Source organism: Hippocampus bargibanti, linkage group LG08 (assembly GCF_051943395.1).
Source record: "Hippocampus bargibanti isolate YZ-2025 linkage group LG08, ASM5194339v1, whole genome shotgun sequence".
Lineage (NCBI taxonomy): Eukaryota > Metazoa > Chordata > Actinopteri > Syngnathiformes > Syngnathidae > Hippocampus > Hippocampus bargibanti.
In genome coordinates, this window is record NC_142741.1 from 25,519,000 (window position 1) to 25,539,805 (window position 20,806).

Sequence of the window (20,806 nt, forward strand, 5' to 3'; positions counted from 1 at the left end):
TACGAAGTACTTTTCGGCGGACGAACCAAACCACGGTGGCTGGCGGACTAGTTTTCATCACCACTTTCCTAGAGTGCAGACGCGGTTTGTTATCAAGGGAACTGGCCCTTGAGAGTTTTGAAAGGCGCTTAGAAATTAAATGTATGATTATGATTATTATTATTATTATTATTATTATTAAAAGGGATCAATCCTTGTGCTCTTTTACCGCAACATACGTGACGCTATGACATTGAAACGTTGTATTGTTGGTATTTTAAGAGCCATAATTATCTTGATGTTCTCCTGAAATTCTTTATGAGCCGCAATAAGGCTGAAGGAGATGGCTTACCTTCCACTTTACTCCGCCGACATCAAAACAGGACACTGATTAAAAAATGTGGATGTCACGCTGATCCACATGATTACATTCACGTAACCACTTGATGAAATAAAATTGTGTATATTCAACAACAACAACAACAACAACCATCCGATACATCAAAGTATTTGCCCGAGCGCTCCGTAAACATCCTTCCTTTGCTAGAAGCAGGGTTGTTCTCTCCTGAGATTTCGTTTTTCAAGGCTTTTGTTTAGCTCTAAATGATTTCCAGCAAAGGACTACACAGCCCGAGAAACCCTTCCATTTATTTTCTGTGGGACAACAATTCAAGGGGAAGATAAATCAGCAGACGTGGACATATTAGAATAATCTGCACATACTGAACGGCTCAAATAAAACAAGGTCCAATCAAATAAAGCTCATGAAAAAGCAATTGAGCAGGGGGGCGGGGGGGCAAGTGCGGGCATGCACATGCGTTGCTTTCCACATTAGCAACCTCCAGGTCCTTGGAATCGCACTAAACCAGTCATGCCATCACAAGCGTGCACACACACACACACACACGCACACATTCCTGTTTCAATGGTTTTGTGAGGTCCGGATAACTCCAGAAAAGGAGTGAGGACCACCGTTGCTGATAAGTTTAGAGCAGAACGAGTGTTCCATTTGAAGATTAAATGTCAGCCCATTTCCCACTTCAGCTTCTTTCAAAACAAAGCAATTAAAAAGTGGACTTGAAACTGAAATAACAGCAGGAGTGAGGTTTCTGAATGGCTACATTCAAAGTCCTCACCCCTGTGTGAATTTGGTTAAAATATCGTTTGACTTTTTTGTGGTATGAACTTTTTTCTCTCATTAAACACGCACGCACACACATAAACACACACACACAGTGAGTAAATAGTGTGTGTTTCCAAGTGAAATGAAAATACACACCCAAAAATCATTTCGGGTGACTTGTGAGGACCTCTCTGAAACTTTAACAGATGCATAAATAGACCCTATAGAAGCCTTTAGAATGAAAAACTTGTGAGGACCTGCCAAAAGGTCCTCACTTGTCAAAAATGTCCTCACTACGCATGGTATAAAATGTTAGTGGTCCTCACAAGACTAGTCATACAAACACACGCACACACTTCCATCTCGTTAGCCTCTCTCAATTACGATGTACGAATTAACCAGTGTTTACACAATCCTATTTGCATAATCCATGCTTTCTACAGCTATGTGCGGTTTTGAGTTGGTTTAACTTGACGTGGAACATCCTTGGCGGTGCTCTTTCTGTTAATGATAATAATAATCATAATAATAAACATTATCAGAATAGTCATAATAATAAACATGTCAAGTAACTGAACACCTAAAAACACCCATCAAAATAATCTGTTGTAAATTAGATATCATGTAGACAGGATGAACTTAATACAACTAACATAATATTAATCATTATGATTATTATGATGATTATTATGCTGATTGTGATGATTATTATGATGATTGTTAATGATGATTGTTTATGATGATGTTTATGATGATGTTTGATGATATTTATTATTAGCATTATTATCATTATTATGATGATTATTATGATGATGATTGTTTATGATGTTTATTATTATCATTGTCATTATTATCATTATTATGGATCCCTCCATTTTCCAGACCGCGACCATCATTAGGGCCGCGGGGATTATTATTATTATTATTATTATTATATTTAGTATTATGGCTATTGTTATGTATTATACATTATATTTAATATATTATATTTTTTTATTATTATTATTGCATTTCTTATTATTATTTTTGTAAATAAAACTCATTACTTATTGTAACAATCTGGTTGGATTGGCATTTATTCATAGTCATACGGCAAGCGTTATTTTTTCATGAACATGTGATCTCAATGTTACAAGGAGAGTAGAATATTATTTTTAATATACTGTATAGAAATTCCATTCCTGACTGACCTACTGCGGTTGTTGAATCAAGACTCGAATCTTTCTTTACACATGTCCAATTCAACCAAAAAGATCAACAATTCAATATTTACTATCTAGCTCACATGAATGGGGGGACAAAATCTGCCTGAGATTTATTTATAGTTGATATTATTTAATCTTGTATCTTACGTCTGCAGCGGTGTAAGTCGTTTATGGGATGCCAACATTCCACATCCTGTTTTCATGTCACTATCGTCTTGCATGAAATGATCTTATGTAGTAAATACAACCCGTCTTTTTAAACGGCTGTCGTGAAAAATGCAACTTGAACAAGTGCGTGCGTTGGTGCGAAAAGGTAAGGTGCACATAGACCCCTCTGGAGGGGTGTGGGGGAGGGTCTGTAATAAAATAAAATGGTGTAATTTCACGGTAAACCGCTTTAATAACAAATCATTTGCATATTGCATATGGATTGGATCACGCAGATCATCGCTGTATTCACGTGCTTTCGGTATTCGTATCTCGAACATATTTGGGTGCATTATGATCTACTGAACGCAAAGTACGTCTACTTATAATCACATATTTTATCTTTAATAAAAAATAAACTACTTTTTGAACGATGAGCAAACCACTCAAGTATATAGGTGCAACTATTTCCACGACCACCATTCTAACTGCAAAGAAAACGAGATATAGGTCTCAGTTTGTCCAAAAAAGACACATTTTGACGAATATAAGTTGTTTATCGTATATGTCTAAATGTAATAAGCAACCCCCTACCCTCCCGGGTTGTAATAAAATAAAATGGTCTAATTTCACGGTAACCCGCTTTAATAACAACCATTTGCATATTGCATATGGATTGGATCACAGATCATCGCTGCATTCACGTGCTTGCGGGAATCGTATCTCGAACATATTTGGGTGCATTATGATCTATTGAACGCAAAGTACGTCGTCTTGTAATCACGTATTTTGTCTTCAATGAAAAATACACAACTTTTTGAACGATGACCAAACCACTCAAGTAAATATGTGCAACTATTTCCACGAGCACCATTCTAACTGTAAAGAAAACGATATATAGGTCTCAGTTTGTCAACAAAAAAAAGACATATTTTGACGAACATAAGTTGTTTATGGCGTATGTCTAAATGTAATATGCAATTCACCGTGATCCATGTGCTCCACGCGTCACTTCGAAGCCGACAAGCAGTGCGCTCGCGTCGGCTTCACTCACCTGATTGTGACGAGCTGGACCCAAACAAGAAGCACGTTAGGAGAAAGTCGAAGCAGTACAGGACGGTCGCTTGTTTCATGGTTGCGCTTGCCAGTTATTTCCTTTTAAATTCACATGTCCAACAGCGTATCCTTGTTTTTTGAAGCACACAAACAAGGCTTGCTTCTTTTTCGGGAGCCAAATCAGCGTCACTTTGAGACTTGGAGGAGGTGGTGGTGGTGGTGGGGGTCGTTCTTTTTACTAGATCTCCTTTTCGATTAAGTTTGTCGAACTGTGCTTTCGAAATGGAGATTGGTTGGCTGAACAAGTTTCCAACCGGCGCGCACAGTAAAGCTTGTCTAAAGAGTAAAAGGCTGTCTTCATGGCATTTCTTCCCCCACTTGTACTCAGTATGCGGCGCCACACTTGATTTTTCCAGACACTCCTCCGAGCACTTGAACTCCTCCTACGCAGGCTGTGATTGGCACAGGTGGGTCGACTGTGGCTTGGCTTCCCCACCGGACACTCGCACGCGTGTTTTGCCATTGGTTGATTTAACACGTCACTTTATTTGAAATTCGTGGATTGCACCTGTCACGTCGACAAGCTCCAATTTCATTTTGGATGATTACTCCGTAGTGATGGGAATTCCGGCTCTTATTAGAGAGCTGGTTGTTTTGGATCGGCTCATTAAAACGATACGGCTCTTTTGGCTCCCAAATGGCTCCTTAGTTTGTTTGTTTTTGTTGCTTAAAGGACAACCGACACCATTTTTCTGTTTCCTAACTGACATCATAAAAACGTTGTATAGCATCTAAAATACCCCAAACATGCAGGCTGATATTTTTAGTCAAATTCAAAACACCAATAAAAATGACAAAGTGTGCTAAAATTGCAACAAAATGAGCTGCGAATTGGGGATTTTCAGAAAGTCACGCCACCACTTCATGATGTCACACCAGGACGTCTCGCCTTGCTCTAGAATCAAAACAATGGCTTCAGAGAGTTCAGAGTCGGAGGAGATGCTTTCTTGCTACTCATCCAGTTATGAATATGATTCAAATAGTTCTGAAGAGGAAAGCATACATGTTTGCAATCGATTAATGAATTTATTCCGTGTCATTTTGAGGCATCTGGAGGGGAAATGTAGCACCCAAAAAAAGGCAGAAGATGGCGACAAAGCTCTGTGGAAATGGGCTGATATGTCTGCTGGGAATTTGTGTCAACTAGTATCAAATAGTAGTCTTGGTGCAACACACAACGAATCACCATCACGTTATTTCTGTTTTTTCCTTCTAATTTCGCCATCAACACGAAGTTTTCAGACCAAACAAAGTACCCAAAATGCATTGTGTGTCGCTTTCTCGGTCAGGGGCGTTCCTTCCGTGACGTGACATCACCAACTCAAAAACAAGACTTCCGGAATATTCAGCGCGAGTCTTAAAAGGTAAAATATAGTTATATGCGGTGGAATCTTTGTAAAATAGATAGAAGTCATTTGAAGCCATTTTACAAATCATGAACACAACTTGTCTTGAGGCCTCGGTTGTCCTTTAAGTTCGCAAGATGAGGTATCACTGTATCATCAATCTGGTGCTTCAGAAGATTTTTTTTGTTACTTTTCATGCTTCACATCACTTAGGAATGCTCTCACAAAGTCCTAAAAGTCATTTGTAAAGTCAAGTTGTACCACAAGAGATTTGCGTCAGAAGGGCATCTGTACGCTTTTGTTTTGTTTTTTCTTGTTAGCTGTTTTGTTCTGAAGTTACCACGTGTAAATAACAAGCAAAGTCATTTTTGTCGTTTATCCTCCAGGAAAACAATGTGACACCAGGTTATTACCTTCCGGACCAGATGCTGCTTACTTTTGCACTTTGAGAGAAAGACAAATACCACCCCGAGTCTCAATATGTCCACACATCTGGACATTAATCATGCAGTCTTGACTGCGACCTCGCATTCACGTATACACACACCACTTTACAAGTTAATCACATTTAGTATCATCACATCAATTAAAAATGTCTTTAGGTTTGGATTGGATTAGCATTTATTAGTCTTGCAGTGGAAACATTTACAATTCACAGCAGCAAAGTGATGACGTTGGAGGAAAGGAAGAAGTAGAAAAACCAAATACAGGAGCTGCTGTATCTTGAACTCAAAGTCATAGTAAGCTTTATTGTCAAATATGCTAATATGAATGACATACAGCACAGATGAAATGACTGTCCTCTCGGACCCCGTGTGCAAGGCACTTAGAATGACTTTAACAAACATAATAAACACGAAAATGCCAATTTGCATGACATACAGCACAGATGAAATGACTGTCCTCTCGGACCCCGTGTGCAAGGCACTTAGAATGACTTTAACAAACATAATAAACACGAAAATGACAATTTGAATGCCATACAGCACAGATGAAATGACTGTCCTCTCGGACCCAGCGTGCAAGGCACTTGTGACTTTAACAAACATAATAAACACGAAAATGCCAATTTGAATGCCATACAGCACAGATGAAATGACTGTCCTCTCGGACCCTGCGTGCAAGGCACTTGTGACTTTAACAAACATAATAAACACGAAAATGCCAATTTGAATGCCATACAGCACAGATGAAATGACTGTCCTCTCGGACCCTGCGTGCAAGGCACTTGTGACTTTAACAAACATAATAAACACGAAAATGCCAATTTGCCGGGAGAGGGGAGCCGCTGCGTCTTCACGCGCCGCCATCTCGGGGGAAAAAAAGATGTAAATTATATTTAAAAAATATATAAATTATGTGAGTTTTAATACACACAAAGACAGATGGATTTCGTGCTTTTCTATCAAATACACATATATTAAAAATATTTTAAAATGTAGATAAATTATGTAAAAATTATGTGATATTTTAAGACACAAAGACAGATGGATTTAGTGCTTTTCATTCAAATCGACATGTATAAAAAAATCCAATATTTTTATAATTGATAAAAAAAGATAAATTATATAACAGTGATATAAATTATATACAAGTTATATAAATTATATAAAAATTATGTGATATTTTAATATGAAGACAGATGGATTTAGAGCTTTTCAATCAAATAAAATATATAAAAAATATCTACAATATTTTTAAAAGGTATAAAAAATATATATAATTATACGCAATAATAATAATAATAATAATAATAATAATTACATGAGACAGGAGATGTGAGACAGTCTATTTATAGCTGCGTGTTTGCCTTTCATCATTTAGCTTGTACCAGATGTGCACATTCCACCATGACATTCCTGATCCACTGGTGAAAAGGACGCTATGATCCTGTCCTCTTTCATCTCGAACTGCCATCTCGACAACAAAGAATGTTTTATTTAATTTTTTGTTATTTTGTGTTTATGTAAATTAGGATGTAAAAAGTTCTTATTTCGTGACTGTTAAGTGCCCTTGAGAGTTTTGAAAGGCGCTTAGAAATTAAATGTATGATTATGATTATTATGATTATTATTATTATTAAAAGGGATCAATCCTTGTGCTCTTTTACCGCAACATACGTGACGCTATGACATTGAAACGTTGTATTGTTGGTATTTTAAGAGCCATAATTATCTTGATGTTCTCCTGAAATTCTTTATGAGCCGCAATAAGGCTGAAGGAGATGGCTTACCTTCCATTTTACTTATCCGATACATCAAAGTATTTGCCCGAGCGCTCCGTAAACATCCTTCCTTTGCTAGAAGCAGGGTTGTTCTCTCCTGAGATTTCGTTTTTCAAGGCTTTTGTTTAGCTCTAAATGAGAAGTGGTCGAACACACACAAACACACACACACACATCATGAAGGCACATAATTCTACACAGTGAAGCTATAACAAAATTTCAAAGCAGATGCAAAGCTAAGTTAAGAGGCTTTCTGTCCATTCTTTTCCCCGTTGCAGTATGAATAACGCACTGATGTGTGAGGGGCACATTTTAGAACCCTCCCGTCGCAGTATTGACCCCGAACCAGTGGGTGGCAGTCTATCTCACCTCCAGGGTCACCTGATCAGCAGACTGACTCCACGGGTGGTGAGCGAGCCAAGCTGCCCCCCAACTCGCTTTCTGACATTGTCTTCCTAGCCCATATCAGCCCGAATAAATATTCCTCAACTATTAATAGCACTGACGCCGCAAATTTATTTGCCATTACCTCGGTTTACGAACCCCTTGGCTTACGAACTTTTCGGTTTCGGAACGGTAAATGTATGAAAATTTTACCTTGGCATACAAACTATTTTTCGGGATACACACAGAGCTGCCTCAATGAGTCCGTTCTCCTAACAAGAAAATGGCAGTCGGCTTGTTTTGGTCCTCTATTCCCCTCCCCCAGTCGTCGTTTAAAGCCACGTGATTGGTCAAGAAATGTAAATGGAGAGAAATCCTGTAAATGGATTTAAACTTTGATAGTTCAAAGGCAGAGTGTAGACTGCAAGGTTAAAATATCCCATCAATCAGGCTCCACAAATAACCCTCATAAGCATGTATATATCTGTACACTGTGTATATCTGTACATTTGATGCAAAAAGCTATCAATCAAGCTAAACAGAACACAATTGATGAGGAACTAGATAAGATTATCACCAAGGATCATTCCTCAAGATGGTGAAAGAAGAAGGCTACGTTCCTCATCAAGTGTTTAATGCTGGTGAAAGCGGCCACTCTATTCCATCAAGCCATCAACGACCATCACAAAGGTAAATAAAACCACTTTATTATACAGTACCGTTTATTTCTTTAATTATAATACCATAGCACATTTAGTATAGATAAAATAAGGTATATTTTGTGTAGTTTTAAGGGTTATTTAGTTGAAAATGATGTTTTATGGGGACCTGGGAACGGATTATTCTCATTTTAATAGTTTCCTATGGGAAATTAATTTTTGGGATACACACTTTTCGCCTTACACACTCAGTCTGGGAACCAATGAAGTTCGTAAGCCGAGGTATCACTGTATCTAAAAATGAGAAGCGGCAACTTGCTACGATGGGTTAGCTTCGGCTCAAAGGACTAGCGTTTATCACTCCTAATCCCGTCATAACCCAATTTGGGGAGGTGATGTTTTCATTGAACATTATGCTTGAGGAGACACCTTCTGACAGTATCGCCCTAATGCTGTCAATAAGGCATTTTCTTACTGTGTGTTGTGGCAAGCATTGAGCCAGAGCTTCAAGTGTCCTTTCCGACATTCCCCGGCGTCCTCTGTACGACTAATCGAATACATAACCCCCTGATTTGTTTAACGGATGAACCTTTGCCGCGGCCAATAAAAACCGAGGCCTTCCGGAAGCTATCGTGCCTCATAATGACGCCAGACGCACATTGTGAGGGTTATCAAGTCATTTTTTATCATCCCGTAGATTGTTTTGCTCTGCTGGTGGCGAGCAAGTAAAAAGTAATTTTATCCTTGCACACGGAAGGAAATAAAAATGAACTATCAGTCGTGTGTGGCAGGCCGAAAGATCACTTTTGGACAACAATAGTGTCTGTTTCTATTAGCTGAATGATATTCATCGAAAAAAAAATGGTTGAAACGCTTCAACTCACGAATTTTGCGCCTCATGAACATTAAATTTGCCAGCCTATAGTCTTGGTTGACAAACTAGTTTTTGGCGGACGAACCAAACCACGTGGCGCCACCGTGGCTGGCGGACTAGTTTTCGTCACCTCCTTTCTTTGAGTGCAGACGTGGTTTGTTATCGAGTGTAGTACTTTTGCTATTATAGGACCGAAAAAGACACCGCTACAGGCTAGGCTAGTGTTAAGACGAAGAATACACAAAAGAAAATTACGGTCGAGGTGTGCGTTTGTCTGACTTTGCGTCCCAGTACCAGTACGCTAAGTCTACCATTGCTAACATCCTTAAAAACAAGGAAGCTATAAACGAGTGTGGCTAAGGGTGTTTCTGTGTGGTCTAAGCAATGGTCTGGGGCAATAGAAGAGGTTGAAAAACTTCTGTTGATTTGGATTAACGAAAAACAGCTAGCAGGGGACAGTGCGAGTGAAGGTATTATCGCTGAGAACTTCACTCGGATATCATCAAGAAGCTGCTACATCAATGACCATCACAAAGGTAAATACAAATTTATTATACAGTACAGTTTATTTCTTTAATTATAATACAATAGCACATTTATTATACATAAAATAAGGTGTACTTTGTGTAGTTTTAAGGCTTATTTAGTAGAAAATTATGTTTTATGGTGACCTGGGAACGGATTATTCTCATTTTAATGGTTTCTTATGGGAAATAAATGTTCGGCATTATTATTATTAGTAGTATTAGTATTAGTATTATTATTCATAAACCCTTTGTGAAAACAATTTTTTTTCCAATTCAAGACATTTAAAAAAACATCAAACAGGAAACAAAAAACATTTATTTAAAAACCCTCTCCATACATAAGATGCACCGCATTATAAGGGGCACCTTGAATGAATGACATATTTTGAAACGTTTTACATACATAGGGCGCACCGGATTATGAGGCGCATGGTCAGCTTTTGAAAAAAAAAAAGCTTTCCTTTTGGGACTTTAGGTGCACCTTACAGTGCAGAAACGACGATCGATTCACGCGACAGGTCTTCACCAATCTCGACCCGCTGAGATGAAATGAGCAAGACAATCCAAGCGAGTGTCCATTTTCGGAAACAAACGCTATTCCATTTCTCATCAAACTGGAAAGTACGTCTGCAGTCTGGCTCAGTGAGCAATGAGCAACGTTAGTCCATTTACGCACACATGATTACGTGGCCCTTTCCTCAACCAATGAGACTCATCGCAAAGTCACCAAGTGTGTAATTGTTTGCCATTAAGGAGGGGAAACATCCACTTGCCAAAGAGTTGCTTCTCACTTTAGAGTGAGCTGATGAATGCGGGAAGGAAAGCAAAAAAAAACAAAAAAAAACTGCTGTGGGCTGGGATGGAATTTGTAAAAAGCTTCGTTAGTCTGAAGGTGAAAGTGATTCATCTATCGTAGACATTGGCAAACTACGGCCCGCGGGCCACATACACTTCTTTAAAGGACAACCGACGTCTCCGGACAAGTTGTGTCCATAATTTGTAAAATGGCTTCAAATCACTTCTACCGAGCGTATTTTAAGAAGATTCCACCGCTTATAGCAATATTTTACGTTTTAAAACTTGCGCTGAATATTCAGGAAGTCTTGTTTTTGAGTTGGTGACGAGTCCGTACGTGACGTCACGAAAGGAACGCCCCTGACCGTAAAAAAAGATGCATTGTAGCGGTCCTTCCATCACGTCAATGTATTTTGCTGTACTTGTTTGGTCTGGGGACCTCGTGTTGCACCAAAAAGCCGCCAGAAGAGGGCGACCAAGCTCCATATAAGGAATTTATCAGCCTGTGGAAACGGAGGTGGCCACAGGAGGTCGCCATTTTGTGCCTCTTTTTCGTTGAGACGTCTCCCCTCAATGTTGCCTCATAATGGCACGGAATAAATTATTTAATCGATTGCAAACATGTATGCTTTCCTCTTCTTGCTTTCTTGTTACTCATCCAGTTATGAATATGATTCAAATAGTTCTGAAGAGGAAAGCATAAATGTTTGCAATCCATTAAAGGAGTCCTTCCGTCTCAATTCGAGCCGTCTGGACTCCAATGTAGCGCCCAGAAAATGCACAAGATGGTGCCCAAGCTCCATTGAAAATGGGCAGATTTGTCTGCTGGGAATTTGTGTCAACTAGTATCAAATAGTAGTATTGGTGCAACACACAATGATTCACCATCGCATTATTTATGTGTTTTCCTTCTAATGTCGCCATCAACGCGGATCAACACGAAGTTTTCAGACCAAACCGTGATGTCACGGTAGGTCTCGTCACCAACTCAAAAACAACACTTCCTGACCACATTTATTCCAAATTGTATATTTAGATTGACATTATTTTGGGACTTACACAAATGATCTCTGGGAATGTTTCAGGCGCCACCTTAGAGTACACGAGACTTGACACCTAAGGACAAAATAGAGAAAAGCAATTTGGAGTCATTAGCCGTTCACTAATCAATCAAACGAGCGAGTCGCCATCAATTGATTAGAGGCAAGACTGCCGCCCAAATAGTCGTTTGTTTTTACCTTTTACGATGGTGACATCTGGTGGACAAAGAGAAGACTACAACCATTTTCTTTAATAAAAAAGCTTATAATAAAATAATAAAAATACATTTCATTTATACGAGCCTTTCAAAACTCTCAAGGACACTTGACAGTCACAGGATATTTTTTTCTGCGGGTGAGCAGCGGCAGCGACACGCGCCAGCATTCACTCAACCCGGAAGTAACATAAAGTTAAAAAAAAAACTAAATAACAAATAATAAGTATTAAAGGATTCCCAAAAAATAGATTTTAGTCATATTTTGAAAATTAGAAATGTATAGTACTACTACTACTACTACTACTACTACGACTACTACTACTACTACTAATAATAATAATAATAATAATAATAATAATAGTAAGGGAAGTAACAAAGTAAAAAAAAAAACTACTAAATAAATAAGTATTAAAGGGCGCTGCACTATCTGAAACTCGCTATCTCCGAGGTCATTTTGAAGTAGTTTTGGGACACTTGAAGTCATTTTTATTGGTGTTTTTCATTTGACTACAAATATCAGCCTGTGTGTTTTGGCTATTTTAGATGCTATAAAACGTTTTTCTGATGTCAGTTAGGAAACAAACAAAAGAATGATGTCAGTTGTCCTCAAAACGTCCATTTTCCAATTTCTTGAGTATTACCTGGTTGTTGTCTTGCAGGCTCTTGTCACCCACGAAATAAATGAGCACGTCGGAGGCCACCGAGTTTTTCTCCTTGTCCTCGTTATCAGCGGGTGCTTTAAAAAGAGTGTCCTTTATTTAGCCTCCCGCAGGCAGGGAGGTGGCCCAAAAAAAAGAAATTCATAATTTGTCTCGTCACCATTAATCCCGAGTCTGCCTGGCCCGGCGGCGACTTCCTGTGACAGGTTGTAAATTATCGTATTTCCTATTTTGGTTACATTCGCGTAGTTCTATTGGTTTACAAATGATATATATCGAAAATGTTTATTTAAACATGGAACGCCTGCTTCGGTTCATGTTTCGTGTCGGACCGATTTAGATCGTTGGACCGGAAATTGTTGTGCGCGTACGTTTGCATTAGATCGGGGCATTCGAAGTAAACCACTGTTGAGTCAAGACGTATCACATTGCTTGTCTTGTGGTTTTTTTCCTGGATCCCACAACACCGTATCTCCCTTACTATAGTGGAGAGCGCAACATTTTGGAGGCACCGCTGGGATATTTGCGTTCGAGTGTTGTCTACTCGCCGTGGGTAGAAGCTCGCGCCGAATATCCCCAATCAACCCAGTCGGAGTGGCGTCGCCGTTTACTGGTTTGTTTCTACATGTGCTCTAGTTGCATCTCTGTGCGTACAGCCACCACTAGAGGGCACTGGAAGACTTTGAAGTGAATCCGGCCAGCTGAACTGCGTCTACCCTCTCGAAAATGGCGTTGGAGGAATTACAGTTGGACATCAAAGGCAAGTTATTTGGACTGAATTTTCGACAGTTGTCAGAGTTATGTGCTGAAATCCAAATATCTGGACTGGAAAGAGAGCAACTTACAGGAAAGACTCGAGGCCAACTAATTAATATTGTGTCAACCTACATTGAAAGAGCTGAATTAGAGCTAGAAGATGGAGGAATGTCAGATTTGCTACGTGTAAAGGACTTGATTGAAAGTATAAAAGATTTTGAACCAGGAATAGCCAAACCAAGTGAAAAAGGTCGGGATGCAGTGCGAAAGAGAAGCATAGTGCCCCCAGACACTGCCCCCTGGCGCAAAGATTTCAAAATATCTGGACAAATAGGTGAACTCGGACAAAAAGATAAACTCACATTTCCTAATTTGGTCAGACAGATAGAAAGTGGGCTCAGTAAAGGCTACCAGGGGGATGAGATCATCGATGCAGTGGTTCGTGCCATAACACCAGGTCTGCAGTTGAGAAGCTACCTCGAAGGGAAAGAAAATCTTACCCTAACTTCTTTACGAAGGATTCTCCGATCTCACTATCAAGAGAGAGGAGCCACTGAGTTGTACAAGCAGCTCTCATCGGAAGTGCAGACTAATAAAGAGTCCCCACAGAAATTTCTACTGCGTGCAATGGATCTTCGTCAAAGGATTCTTTTTGCATCTCAAGAAGCTGAATCAGAGGTGAAGTATGATCCCACGTTGGTCCAGAGTTTATTCCTGCACACAGTTCTGACGGGGTTACAGAGTGACAATGTAAAGAGTGACATGCAACCTTTCCTCCTGCTAACCACCACATCAGATGAAGTACTGTTAGAAAAATTAAACATGGCATGTGCAAATGAAAAAGAGCGACAGGAAAAAAAGAAAAATGCTGCTGCACGGGTGACAACGCTGAACACTGTCCAGGTAGATGACACACCAGTCCCGATTGGGAAGAAGACAGTCTTAAAGCAGAATACTGTTACTGTGCCGAATGAACTCCTTTCAGAGATCAAAGAGATGAGGTCAGAGATGATGCTGTTAAAAGAGCTGCGTGCAGAAGTGTCCCAGATCAAAGAGACTATTCAGAAACCAACAGCCACTTCTCAGCCCACCAGCGGAGGACCTGAACGCCTGCCTGACCACTACCCTGAACAGGTCGCCTTCACTCCACCTTCACAATATCAGGTAGATCCACCAGCCAGGCACTACTACACCCAGCACTCCCCATCAGCTCTTCAGCAGTACCACCCAGCACCAGGGCCCAGGCCGATGAGGGGGGCAGCACAGTTCCAGCAGCGGTTCGCCCCTCCGCAGTACTACATGCCCCGTCCTCAGCCCAGGTGTTATTCTTGTATTCAGACAGGTGAAGAATATTGTCAGCACTGTTTTAAATGTGGAAGTAGTGAACATTTCAGAGCAGGCTGCAAAGCACAGAACTCAGCTAGGAACCATGCTTTAAACTAGAAAGGGTTACTCCAGTGGGACATGGTGTGACCACAGAGACAGATAGGTCCCAGTGTTACAGTGGTGCTATGAAAATGGAATGTAAGCCCCACACACGTGGCCCCGTTCAGAAGAGACATAAGCAGTCATTTGTCGAGCGTACAGATAAGAAACAGTGTGGCAAATTACCTTCGGTCAGGGAGTTAGTGGGAAAGAAATGTCTTATTCGGTGCTTTTTGGGTAACAAAAGGGTTGAAGCACTCTGGGACTCGGGGTCCCAGGTGTGTGCTGTAGATGAGTTATGGAAACAAACAAACTTACCTGACGTGTCATTGAAAAATGTGAATGAACTTATTGACCCTGATAACACTCTCAATATTGTGGCAGCTAATGGAACAGATATGCCTTATGTAGGATGGCTTGAGATACCATTTAAACTTGGTGCTAATGATCCAGGGCTACTTGTACCAGTATTAGTACTAAAAGGTGACCAGCAACAGTGTCCTATCATAGGGTTTAATGTCATTGAGCGTCTTGTGTTAGATAGCCTCTCTAATGAGTCACAAACAGGGGATACAGAAAAGCTCTTGAAATCGGTTAGACTAGCTTTTCCCCACCTTAAGCGCAATAAAGCTGCCACTTTCATAAAAGCAGTTAGTCTGGGACAAGCACATGAGTACCGTGTAAAAACAACAAATGAGAGATTCACTATAGCCAGGCATAGCTCACTTATTATTCCATGCAAAGTACAGGCTAAGCCCTTTAAGGAAGATGTTACATTGGTTTTTGAGCCAAGTGAAAACCCACAGTGGCCAGATGGCCTCGAGCTTTGTGACTCGTTGGTCTCAGTAAAGGCAGGTTCCATCCCTAGGATAGTTGTTAATGTCCAGAACCCTACTAATCATGATATTAGGTTTCCAGTAAAGGCTATTATTGGTACAGTGCAGTCAGTAGGGTCTGTCTACCCAGCTAACATATTTAAAAGGGACCTTCCTTCAGCGGTTGTCAATGAGGTCCATGTCCAGAATACCACCATCGCTCTCAGTGAGCAGTGGGACCCCCCAATTGACCTTTCTCATTTGGACGAAGATAAAAGAACGACCGTTCAGCAGATGTTGAGAGAGGAATCGGCATCATTTTCAAAATCGGACGACGACATAGGGTGTGTGGAAAACCTACAAATGGACATTTTGTTGAAAGACACTGAGCCCGTTTCAAAGACATATATGTCTGTCCCAAAGCCAATGTACAGAGAGGTGAAAGATTATTTACAGGACTTGATAGCGCAGGGGTGGGTGGAAAAGTCCACTTCCTCCTACTCATCACCTGTCGTCTGTGTCAGGAAAAAAGATGGTACACTGCGCTTATGTATTGATTACAGAGAGCTGAACCGGAAAACACACCCTGACCGGCACCCCATCCCACGGGTACAGGACGTGGTGGATAGCCTTGGGGGTAACACCATCTTCTCGCTGCTGGACCAAGGCAAAGCATACCACCAGGGGTTCATGTCCAAAGGGAGCCGACACCTGACTGCCTTCGTGACCCCTTGGGGCCTTTATGAATGGATTCGAATTCCGTTTGGACTCATGAATGCACCAGCAGCGTTCCAGCGGTGTATGGAACAATGTCTGGAGGGGTTACGGGACGAAATATGTGTCCCCTATCTTGATGACATTCTTGTTTTCAGCGGGACATTTGACAACCACGTTGAGGACGTCAGACGAGTGTTGCGACGTCTCAGGGAAAATGGAATAAAACTCAAAGCCCGAAAGTGTGACCTCTTCAAGCCGGAAGTGAGGTACCTCGGCAGGATTGTCTCTGCTGAGGGGAGCCGAATGGACCCGGCAGATACAGCAGCAGTGCGTGCCCTGAAAAACAAGCAGCCAGGCACTGTCGGTGAGCTTCGAGCCATTTTGGGACTATTAAGCTATTATAGGCAATACATCAAAGATTTCTCTTGTATCGCTAGTCCCTTGTATGCTTTGCTTAAAGCCCCTCTGAATGTTGAGACTCAGCAGCATCAAAGACAAAAATGGAAAGTGAGACATAACAGTGTGTCTTCCAACACACGTATTGAGTGGAGTGATGAGCATCAGTCAGTGTTAGAGCAGCTAATAGACTGTTTAGTTCAACCACCAGTTTTAGGTTTTCCTGACTTCGCGCATCCTTTCATTTTGCATACAGATGCCTCTAACCGGGGTTTAGGTGCTGTGTTGTACCAAAGACAAAATGGCAAACTTCGCGTGATAGCCTATGGCTCTCGGACATTAACTGCAGCTGAGAAGAATTATAATTTACACTCGGGCAAGTTGGAATTTTTGGCGCTTAAGTGGGCGATCACAGACAAGTTTCGTGATTATTTGTACTATGCACCATTCTTCACTGTGTATAGTGACAATAATCCACTCACGTATGTACTGTCGACTGCTAAGTTAAATGCAACTGGGTGCAGGTGGGTCGCAGAACTGTCTGATTTTAATTTTACTGTTAAATATCGTCCCGGTAAGGAAAATGTTGATGCAGACAGTTTATCTAGGATGCCCCTTGATATGGTAACATATATGGAAGGATGTACAAAAGAAATGTCGTATGATGCTGTGAGTGCTGCCGTACAAGCGGTTGACCAACAGAACGAGTCTAGTGCAGCTTGGTCTATGGGAATCTCAGCTATGTGTGCCGAGGTGTCACTAAACACACCGATAGCCCCATTGACTGTTGGACAGATCAAGCTAGATCAAGAGACTGACCCCATTATAGGACATATTATTAGATACAAACTGGCGGAGACGAAACCGCTAGGTACTGAACTAAGAAAGCATTGTCCTCAAGTTGTTTGTCTTGTGAGGGAATGGGACAAGCTACACTTTAATGACAGAGGTGTTTTGTACAGAAAAACGGCAAACAGAACCCAACTACTGCTTCCTGAAAAACACAAGGTGACAGTGTTAAAAGAGCTGCATGATGAAATGGGCCACCATGGTGTAGAAAGGACTCTTTCCCTTGTAAGGGATCGTTTTTACTGGCCCTTTATGCAAAAAGAAATAGAGGACTATGTACTGAGAGAGTGTGTGTGCCTAAAACACAAAAAGCCCAACCGTGAGACCAGAGCCCCTCTCACTAATATTGTGACTACTCAGCCTTTTGAACTTGTCTCCGTTGACTTTTTGCATCTTGACAAATGTAAGGGTGGTTATGAATACGTGCTTGTGCTAGTAGACCATTTTACACGTTTCGCTCAAGTTTATGCTACAACGTCCAAATCTGGCAAAACAGCGGCAAACAAAATATTTAATGACTATGCTTTAAAGTTTGGGTTCCCCCTTCGAATTCACCATGATCAGGGTGGTGAATTTGAAAATCAACTTTTTGCTCAACTGAAGGAATATTGTGGGGTTGCGGGTTCAAGGACAACCCCCTACCATCCACAGGGAAATGGACAAGTTGAACGATTTAATCGAACACTGATCCAGATGTTAAAGACACTGACAGAGAAACAAAAGAGTAACTGGAAAGACTCACTAAACAAACTCGTTTATGCTTACAACTGTACCAAAAGTGAGGTGACAGGGTTCTCACCTTTTTACTTACTTTATGGACGTTCACCACGTTTGCCAGTTGATATGTTGTTTAGTTTGAATCCAGACTCGAACCAGGGTGAAACCAACCAGAAGGACTATGTGAAGAAGTGGAAACAGGGCATGGAGGAAGCGTATGCGATCACGCAAGAAAATAACAACAAAGCTGCTGCCAGGAGTAAGAGACTATATGACAGTAAACTAAAGTATTCTACCCTGTTGCCCGGTGATCGTGTTCTGGTTCGAAACTTAACCCCACGTGGAGGTTCAGGCAAACTGAGAAACCACTGGGAGGATGTTGTTCATACAGTGGTTCGTCAAGTCAGCCAAGACATTCCAGTTTATGAGCTGAAACCTGAGAGGGGGAAGGGCAGATCTAGGATACTCCACCGCAATCTCTTGCTGCCATGTGATCATTTGCCATTAGAGACTTCACTACAGTCCCAGTCCAAGGAAAAGTCCACTCGGCAACGACCGAACAAGATGCCGGAAATGGATCCGGAAGAGGATGATGAGGAGGATGAGTATTATCCAGTGTTGCATCGCCAGAGCACCCGACCAGACTCACCAGAACCGCGGGACGTGAGCTTTGTGGAGACAACCCACCATGATGACAATCAACTGGGGAATGAACTGCCGGGGACGGAGCCGGGAGCTGCGGAAGTTGACCAATCTCAGGAGGGCAACATTGGTCCGGAAAATGATCCACCTGTGACAGTGTGTCCCCCTTTTCCCCAGCCACCCCCCAGTAATCCTGATATTGGGGGAAATCAACGGCCACGACGAGAACACAGGAGACCCAAGGTATTCACGTATGATCGCCTTGGTTCGCCATCTTGCTACAATGTAGGGACAGTACCATATCATGGTGAACAGACAATGCCTTGGATGTATGGCGCACACCCCTATTATGCCACGAAATACTACAGAAATGGTTAATCGACACTTCGGTTTAATAGAACAGTGAGATGGAAACAAGAAGACCCCGATGAGCCCTGTATAAGTAAAACGGAATGTATGAAAAGAGTTCCAGTCTGTGAATTGTTGATTGTTATAATGTAAACAGAATGTATGAAAAGAGTTCCAGTCTGTAAACTGTTCATTATTATAGTTCATATTTGGATGCAGTTCATAATACCGTGCGTCATTGTTTTGGGCACGTCGTCCAGCGTATTTATGTATTTACTAGTACATATGTTGGGGACAACATCTATTTTGAGGGGGAGTATGTGACAGGTTGTAAATTATCGTATTTCCTATTTTGGTTACATTCGCGTAGTTCTATTGGTTTACAAATGATATATATCGAAAATGTTTATTTAAACATGGAACGCCTGCTTCGGTTCATGTTTCGTGTCGGACCGATTTAGATCGTTGGACCGGAAATTGTTGTGCGCGTACGTTTGCATTAGATCGGGGCATTCGAAGTAAACCACTGTTGAGTCAAGACGTATCACATTGCTTGTCTTGTGGTTTTTTTCCTGGATCCCACAACACCGTATCTCCCTTACTATAGTGGAGAGCGCAACATTCCCACCATGTCCTGTTTTGACTCAATTTAGCGGGCAAACAGTAACTCTATTTTCAGGCGCATGCGTTGGGCGTCGCGAGTTTCACCTGAAGGTCGATTAAACTTACTTTTCGTTCAGTCTCAGAACCCCATAGAGTATTTTTTCACGGCGTTCAACGTGACAACACGCGTCCAACACGCTCTTGACGTGATCAGCGATTTAACAAGCGTGATTCACTCGTTCATTAGTGATGTGTCGTTCGCGAACGAGCCGGTTCATAGAGCCTGTTCTCTGAAGTGAGCGAAGAGAGCCGGTTCCTAACAAGGAGCTGGAAATGGGAGCCGATTTTTTTTTGTCCTCTATTCCCCGCCCCCAGTGGACCAAAACAAGCCAGCTGCCATTTTCTTGTTAGGAGAACGGGCTCGTTCGCGAACGACACATCACTCATTGTGGCGCTCCGTGTGTATCCCGAAAACTAGTTTGTATGCCAAGGTAAAATATTCATAAATTTAACGTTCGTAAACCGAAAAGTTCGTAAGCCAAGGGGTTCGTAAACCGAGGTATCCCTGTATTTTTAGGCCAGCGAAGAAGGCTTTGCAGCCCTTGATGGTCCGTCACTGTTTTTTTTTTGGGTACTTCCCTGAAATGTATGCAGTTATATAACGTAAATAAATCGCTCAATTTATGCCTTTCACATATTTTAGTGAGATTGACAAAAAAATACATAAAAGTTTGACACTTCATCCTATTACTTGTCATTTTTGCTGTTCTGCGCAACCTTTGACATCGTCAACACAAAGGGAACAGAAACTGTGCCGCTTGCTGCATATTGTTAGCCGCTAACTTCGCGAGCAGGTGCGTGTTGCTGTTCCTCAAAAACGGTCACGTTTTATGGCACACGTTCTTTATCTTCATGTGTTGAACGTTTCCTGTTAAGCAGCAGCTGCGCTCTGGTTGTTTTTCTCTTACGTACGTATGACTTTCCGATTCTGCTTTACCAGGATGGGATTTTTTAATTTTTGGTTGTTTTTCTTTTGCCGCCCAAATGTCAGCTGGCATTCTCCCCCGTGGCTCATTTGACATAATCACACTTAATGGCGTCACGCGTCAGACTTGCTTTTAGTGTACCTCTCAAATGCCGTTCAGTGCACGTGTTCACCACACAACCGGACTGCGTCTTGCGGCTAAGTCGAGGAAGGAAAGTGGAAGTTCCCCACAGGCTGGCAAGCTAGCTAGCTATTAG

At 41.3% G+C, this 20,806-nt stretch overlaps 2 protein-coding genes across 2 annotated transcripts in view; one reads left to right on the forward strand and one right to left on the reverse strand.

The window, feature by feature from the left end:
* The window catches only part of ikzf2 (IKAROS family zinc finger 2), a 210,787-nt gene that overhangs the window by 123,834 nt on the left and 66,147 nt on the right, over window positions 1-20,806 (reverse strand). The window lies entirely within an intron of this gene.
* On the forward strand, window positions 12,502-15,952 carry LOC148894952 (uncharacterized). Its single transcript, XM_089003284.1, has 2 exons — window positions 12,502-14,216; window positions 15,856-15,952. The coding sequence occupies exons 1-2, from the start codon at window positions 13,023-13,025 to the stop codon at window positions 15,880-15,882; spliced, it is 1,221 nt and encodes a 406-aa protein (XP_088859410.1). The 5' UTR covers window positions 12,502-13,022; the 3' UTR covers window positions 15,883-15,952.

Excerpts from the sequence above, each read along its gene's own strand:
- LOC148894952 (XM_089003284.1), top strand. The coding sequence starts at position 13,023 with ATGGCGTTGGAGGAATTACAGTTGGACATCAAAGGCAAGTTATTTGGA. Across the intron at positions 14,217-15,855 it reads CTCCACCTTCACAATATCAG|AGAGCTGAACCGGAAAACAC; the intron begins GTAGATCCACCA and ends TATTGATTACAG.